The sequence below is a fragment of the Tupaia chinensis genome, unplaced genomic scaffold (genome assembly GCF_000334495.1).
Source record: "Tupaia chinensis unplaced genomic scaffold, TupChi_1.0 Scaffold000563_1, whole genome shotgun sequence".
NCBI classification, from domain to species: domain Eukaryota; kingdom Metazoa; phylum Chordata; class Mammalia; order Scandentia; family Tupaiidae; genus Tupaia; species Tupaia belangeri.
The window spans coordinates 1,561,278-1,568,631 of record NW_006160076.1 but is presented as its reverse complement, the minus strand read 5'-3'; the positions used below and the strand labels follow the sequence as shown (position 1 = coordinate 1,568,631).

The window sequence follows — 7,354 nt, the reverse complement described above, 5'->3', positions numbered from 1 at the left end:
GAAAAGAAGAATAGATTTCCAGTGACAAAAAATATATATTTCAGGTATTAAAAAATAAAACTTTAAATTCTCTCTCAAATATCAACTAGTTCATAAGTTATATATTGAAATGAGCTTTTTTGTCGGATCTATTATTTATAAGAGGATATATTTATTTTCTTTAACCTGTCAACCAGATGGTAAACAACTAGTCTGTATGTTACCCTCCTGACTAAATTATAGATTCATCAATTTTAATCTAGAATTATTTTCTTCTTTAATACATCTAATAACTCATGAAACAACAGGAGTAAAAATTGATGTTGGCAAATATATTGACCAAAATTTAGAATTTAAGTTGACTTAAGTTTTAAAGTCATCTTAAACTGGCTTACACCTATAATACATAATCCAACAATTTCAACTTCAATTCATGTTACTAGTATAACAATTACTTGAGTAATAAAGGATGTAAATTAACCATATTTCCTAAAATATGATTACTAAAAGAACATAGAACATCAATGTGGATCTTTGTTTCTAAAGAGTGTTGTCAACTAAATAGTGAAAAAAAAACAAAAACAAAAACACTACTTTTAAATTCTTAGAATCCTTGAGAGGTACTACTGGGGATACGGTGGGGGGGTGGGTTGGGTTCACAGATAACTGAGGAAAGACAGGGGTCCCTAAACTGACAGGGAATTCTTAAATGAAGCCTCACCTGCAGATTGGAGATCCCTAATAACAACTAGAAACTTATAAGAACAAGTGATACCCTTAATGGTCTCAATAGTTATCTATGCAAAAAGCATCCAAGTTCTCTAATTAGCTGCACTGACCTTAAAAACAGTAAAAACAACCGAATGGATCACAGTAAAAATCTAAATAAATCCAGTCCTATTCCTTTCATTACCATTGCTCATTACAATAACGACTTTAAACTATTAGCTGTGAAGTTATAGGGTTTTCCCTCAGTAAAACAGAAATAAAGAATTGTTTTGTTCTTCATTTTGTCTTTGACAGAAATTAAAACCTTATACTATGAGAATTACAGAATACTGTAACCAACTATAATGTAGAACAAAAGTCCATTCTTCAAATAGAATTATTTATTATATTTATCGTGATGTGTAAAGAGTACGATATAACAAGACAATGTATCTAAAACCTTTTAAGTACTAAGTGTTCAAATACTTTTTATTATGGAATGAAATCTAATGTTAATTTATAAGGTACTAAAAAAGAAAGAATTTTAAGTGTTTAATGTTGCTTTTTTATATTTTAATTGGTTAAAGATGTTTATTTGTTTAATACAAATAATCGGAATGACCTATATTAAAATGAATGTTCTTGAACTCAGTGAAGTTGTTCTATAATATGCTCAATGATTGATACTGACTATAAAGCACCCTAATTATTAACAAATTTGATTTTGTAGAGATTTCTGTTGTTGTTCATTTTCCCACAAAAAAAAAAATACAAGATTTTTTATTTTCTACTTCCTAGTACAGACACAAGAGGGCAGACTTATATAAAATAATAAATTTGCTACTACCTACAGATGACTTATCCTTTGAATATTTTCAAGTCTTCTGGCAAAGTGGAAATATGCTAAATGTTCTAAAAGACCTGCTTTTCTGTTAAGCAAAAGCACACTTTTTAATGTTTAAAAATTATAAGCTAATATTAAATACAAAAATTGGAGAATAAAAAAGTCAAATATATTACCAATTTTTTATTAAAATATAAATGCAAAATCAATAATATTCTTTACAGCAATCTAAAGAATGTGTCATAATGTTGAATCCTATCTATACAAACTATCATCGTGTCCATATCTTTCAATGTTCAGTTTTGATGATCTCAAACAGTAAAAAAATAAAATAAAAAAATAAAGACCAATGGTGCAAAAATATGAAAAAATAAAAATAAGATTACTATTTCCTTTCAGAGGACACAGTAGAATACATAAAACATTCAAGTTAGAAATAAAACTTTTTCATTATCATTTAATGCTAGACAAAAACTAAGTCATTTAACTTTTAAGTCATTTTATCAAAGTTTTGATTTATATAAGAGAAACTCTCCAATAAAATATGCTGAATTATTAGGTGCTAATACCTTAGCTGATCAAGTCATTTATGATTTAAATAGGCACAAAATTTTATCTTCCTCTTTTTAACGACTGCAACCCAGAGTTTCCTACATCCTAGAAAGTGTAAGAGAAGAAAGAATAAATAACTGACAATAAAGGGATTACTACTTCACTATTGTCTCTGAGATCCATCGTGGACTTAAAGGAACCTAACGGATACTAGCTGTTAGGTGTGAAAATGGACATCATCCACCTCTTCTACCCACCAGGGAAAAAAAACGCAAGGGAGAATGGAAGGGGAAACACTTTTCCAAAAGAAACAAGACTGTTCTCTTTTGGTGTAGTCCTTACTGTCAGACAGCTTGAGGGATTGGGGGTTGGGAGGAGCAGAGGTGTGATGGAGTACAGAGGAAACCACCAAAGACTAGTGGTGGGTGTTGCACCTGTTGTCTTGTATCCTAGTCCTCCTAGGAGAATAGATGGTATCTCTCATAATTCACAAAGGAAAATGCTTCAGAGTAGTACACAACCCATACTCTAGATGATACAGGAGAATACCATGGAACCATGGAATAGCAGGCATGTAAGAATGTGTGGTTGGCTCAATAGTAATTCTGCATTGAATCCTAAAAGCAAAACTTCCATCTCACAAATTAAGTTTTTCAGGGGGTTTGGAGAGGGACATTGGGAGGATCAAAAGATAAAATACTCTGAGAGTTACAAAGTTCTATAAAGTTCTATGTAATTCTATGGTTTTATTAGATCATAACTTAAGACATTTTTTTTACATGGTGAGAGTTTACCAGTCATGCTTGAAGATGACAATTTATCAGAAGGGCTATTCTCTATTAAGATTCTTCTCTTTATGTAAAAATTAAATAAGAGAAATTCAACATTTCAGGGACCTTTTCTTGAGAGAGATTTTAGCTATAGAGTATGTGCACTTGTTGGAGACAGAAAACAAAAAAATCACCCCTACCCCCACCCCCCCGGGAATGACCATGCTGCAATCCCTTCTCCTCCATTCTCCTCCCGGGATCCTGGGCATGCACACAAACACATGCCTGGCATGAGTTTTAAGCTGCCAGATCTGGGACTCGAACCACGGTGGACTACGTGGTTGTCCAGCAAAGTAACCACTATGCCATCTGCTGGTTCCACATTTCAGAGACTTTTAAAAAACAACTATAACCAGGGCTTTTAAAGCATAGTACTTGGAGGCTCCAAGGAGAGGGTATTTAAATATTTTTCTATAGTACTTCAAGGAACAAATTGGAAGGAAAGTCATCATTTAAAGATTGCAGCTGAAGAGTTTTTTTCCTGGCTTCATGTTTCGACTCTAAAATTTAAAGCACTATAGAAAGCATCCTTAATAAGGTTAATCAAGAAGCAGAGCTTTCTAGAGGACAATACAAATTGTGTTCATTAGTAGCTTGTTCCCTCTACCGTGCACTAGGAAGAAGATTCAAAAACAAGTGTCTCCACAATGTACCTCCAATCTCCCTATCTTTATTGCTTTGAGATCAGAGGAAACCTTTAAAGCAGAGGTTTGTCCATGCAAAAAGAATGGAGGAGTGAATTAGTACCTATTCTTTTAAATTCACCAAATTTTCTCAGTTACCTATCATACCTACTTAAGCTTGGATTAGTATATCCTGGACACTCCATTATCTGTATAAAAACTCTAGCTTGAGGAACAACTGTCTGATTATGGGCCTGTTCTGTAATCATAAAGCACTTCAAAACTAAAATGTGAGAGTACTTGAAAAATGAGTTTTCTTATCTTTCAATCACTTGACTGGATAAATCACTAATAAATCTGGTTAAATTGATCTTTTTCCATTGTAGTTCAAACATGATAGTAACATTTCTGTTTGCTTGAATGGTTTAAATATACATAATCAAGATGATAAGAACTGTGTTCAAAGTAGCACAAAAGAATGCACACAGAATGTATGAGGGCTCTCCTACAAATATAGCATATTAAGGCAATGCATGCTGGGTCTGTACTCAGCTTTGTGAGGTCCCTGGAGAAGTGCTATCCTTAGCCTTTCATAGGCTATATTTCTTTTGTATTCATAATTTATTTACTGGTAGTAGAAATGAATAGTTTTACTCTAGATGAACTTTGTAATTTTTGATGGAATTAAATTGTGTCAGGAAATTCTGACTGGGCCAGTAGGTAGCATAGTGGTTAAGGTACTGGCTCCCACATAGCCAACTGTGCAGTTCAAGTCCCAGAATCAGAGGCTTGAAAAATATGCCAGATGCATTTGCATGAGTACTCAAAATTCCAAGAGGAGAATGGAGGAGAGAGGATTATGGGGTGGCCAGTCTCCCAGAGGGGAGTGATTTCCCCCTTTCCCTCTATCTCTGCCTCTGTCTGGTAAGAAAAGAAAAATCAGTAGGAAAAAATAAAAGAAAGAAAGAAAGAAAACTCAATACAAAATGGATGACAGAATCCGTGTCTGAAAACTGTTTTCCAATTAGTTCCATCATCTCATTTTAAAGATATAGAAACTCAGTCTCAGGGAAATTAAGAACCATCCAGATTCCAACTCAATAGAAACAGAAACGAAAACCAAAAACTTACATTCTCAAGTTAATGTTCTATTATACCTTGCCAGATTTTTTTGTTTGTTTCAAATTTCTTTAGACTGAATGTTTTGCGTTGTTTATGATTATTTAACAAATGAAAGAATAAAAATCAACTTAGGTACACTTCTTTGAAGTTTTTCGTGTTAATTAGCCTGACATGATTTGTAAGTTCTGTTTATCAATGCAATACTCTTCAAGTTCATACCACTTATGCTTACTAACTTGCAGGAAAATGGAAATGAAAAGCAAGACAAAGCCTGTGACTATGGAGACTGTCATATGCTTACTGCATATTGTACTCACAGCATCCACTGGGGGGAGGCAAACACTACATTTTGAGCCTTACCTCTCCCACATAGCCAACTGTGCAGTTCAAGTCCCAGAATCAGAGGCTTGAAAAATATGCCAGATGCATTTGCATGAGTACTCAAAATTCCAAGAGGAGAATGGAGGAGAGAGGATTATGGGGTGGCCAGTCTCCCAGAGGGGAGTGATTTCCCCCTTTCCCTCTATCTCTGCCTCTGTCTGGTAAGAAAAGAAAAATCAGTAGGAAAAAATAAAAGAAAGAAAGAAAGAAAACTCAATACAAAATGGATGACAGAATCCGTGTCTGAAAACTGTTTTCCAATTAGTTCCATCATCTCATTTTAAAGATATAGAAACTCAGTCTCAGGGAAATTAAGAACCATCCAGATTCCAACTCAATAGAAACAGAAACGAAAACCAAAAACTTACATTCTCAAGTTAATGTTCTATTATACCTTGCCAGATTTTTTTGTTTGTTTCAAATTTCTTTAGACTGAATGTTTTGCGTTGTTTATGATTATTTAACAAATGAAAGAATAAAAATCAACTTAGGTACACTTCTTTGAAGTTTTTCGTGTTAATTAGCCTGACATGATTTGTAAGTTCTGTTTATCAATGCAATACTCTTCAAGTTCATACCACTTATGCTTACTAACTTGCAGGAAAATGGAAATGAAAAGCAAGACAAAGCCTGTGACTATGGAGACTGTCATATGCTTACTGCATATTGTACTCACAGCATCCACTGGGGGGAGGCAAACACTACATTTTGAGCCTTACCTGCATTGGTGTTTCACTTCCTTGCCGAAACTCTTCCATTTGTTGCTGCTGCCAAGGAGCTAAGCTGTAAGAGTCCTCTGTAGTTCTACCTTCCAAAGGGTTTGTCCGCAGCTGCTCTGTAAGCCACATCTGAGTCCTCACAGAAGGCTGAATGGGAATTCCACCTACTGCCTGCTGACCAAGCATTAAATACTTTGGAGGTTCAAAAGCCTCTGAGCCTGTCATAATGGACTTGCTCTCGGGTAAGGCACTGTATGTCATGTCTAAGGTCTGTCTCCTGAGAGCAGAGGAAGAGGCTCTAAAATCCTCTTTGCTACAGCTCTCAAATTTATACTTGCAGTCCAGAGTTGATGATCGTTTTTTATTTATTTCTTTGTCTTCTAGCTTAAGCATTTCCATACTATCATGTAAGCAGGTGGGCCCAATTGTCCTCAGCTGTGATGTTAAAGCCTTGCCCCTTCCTGTCTTTTCCAGATCATTCCTGGACTCTTCAGGGTGTACAGTACCATCTTGGACGCAGTTATCTGGGGTAGTGAGTTTGGATAAAGATGACCATTTCCGAAGGGGCCGGACATCCTTCATATCTAGTGAAGAATCCTGCTCCCCCCTACCATGGTGTCCCAATGTTCGCATGAGGCCTGTACTCCACTTTGAGCCATCGGGTGTCAATGATTCCCTATGTTTGGAAATTGAAGCACTAGAGTTAGACGGCATCACATGTGCAGTAGGAAGAGTAACCAATGACCGGCTAGGCTTAAAAGATAATGTGCCACTTGAAGTTGAATGATCTGGAAAGAAAAAAAAGATCACCAAATTAGTTACTATTAACATGAAAAGAATGAGGTAAAATTCAAAATGCCAAAAGAGAAATTTGAACATCAGTTCTCATCATGAATTTTTCAGACATGGTTCTTTAAAATGAGGAAACTACTATTAGTTAGTCCTTTAAGTTTATGTGAAACAAGGGAAACATACTTTTAAACATTATTTTCTAAATATGGATACATAATAAAGTCTATGCCCTTTTATTATCTACTTAACAGATAAAAAATGATTTGAAAAAAGGTTTACCTTTACCCTACTTAATGAAAATATTGTGACTTAAAAAAAATATATATCCTAGGCTGATTCCATGGCCTGGTGGTTAAGGGAGCGGATTCCACCTGGCTAATTTTGTGGTTTGAATCCCAGCCCAGGTGGCTTAAAAAGTATGCCAGGTGTGTGTGCATGAGTGCCCACAAATCCAATAGGATGGAGAAATGGAAGAGAAGTAATTGTAGTGTGACCACACCCCATGTAGGGGTTGGGGCTGCTTTCTCTCCCTCCCTTCTCTCTGTCTCTCTCTGGCAACTGCATGTGCCCTCTGGCAAATCAATGAAAGGAAGGAATCTTTGATATTTCAATAATAAATGAGGAAATTTCTTTCTTTATTGAAAGAGACCCAGCATTTAATTCAACATTTAAGTCTGATATAACTACTCCCAAAAAAGAAATTATTAGTGTCTTTCCTGAACTGTGGAAATCTATGCCAAAGCTAACCACTTCAGTACCTCACCAAACTGTAACTCAAATCCAAAATGTGGGTAAAGGCATTCC

The 7,354-nt window shown here is 35.2% G+C and overlaps 1 protein-coding gene across 1 annotated transcript in view; it reads right to left on the bottom strand.

Moving 5' to 3' along the window:
* CEP85L (centrosomal protein 85L) overlaps positions 1-7,354 on the bottom strand; it is a 113,301-nt gene that overhangs the window by 81,505 nt on the left and 24,442 nt on the right. The window contains exon 3 of the mRNA XM_006157883.3: positions 5,759-6,546. Coding sequence (XP_006157945.1) covers positions 5,759-6,546 — 788 coding nt within the window. The remainder of the gene's footprint in view (positions 1-5,758; positions 6,547-7,354) is intronic.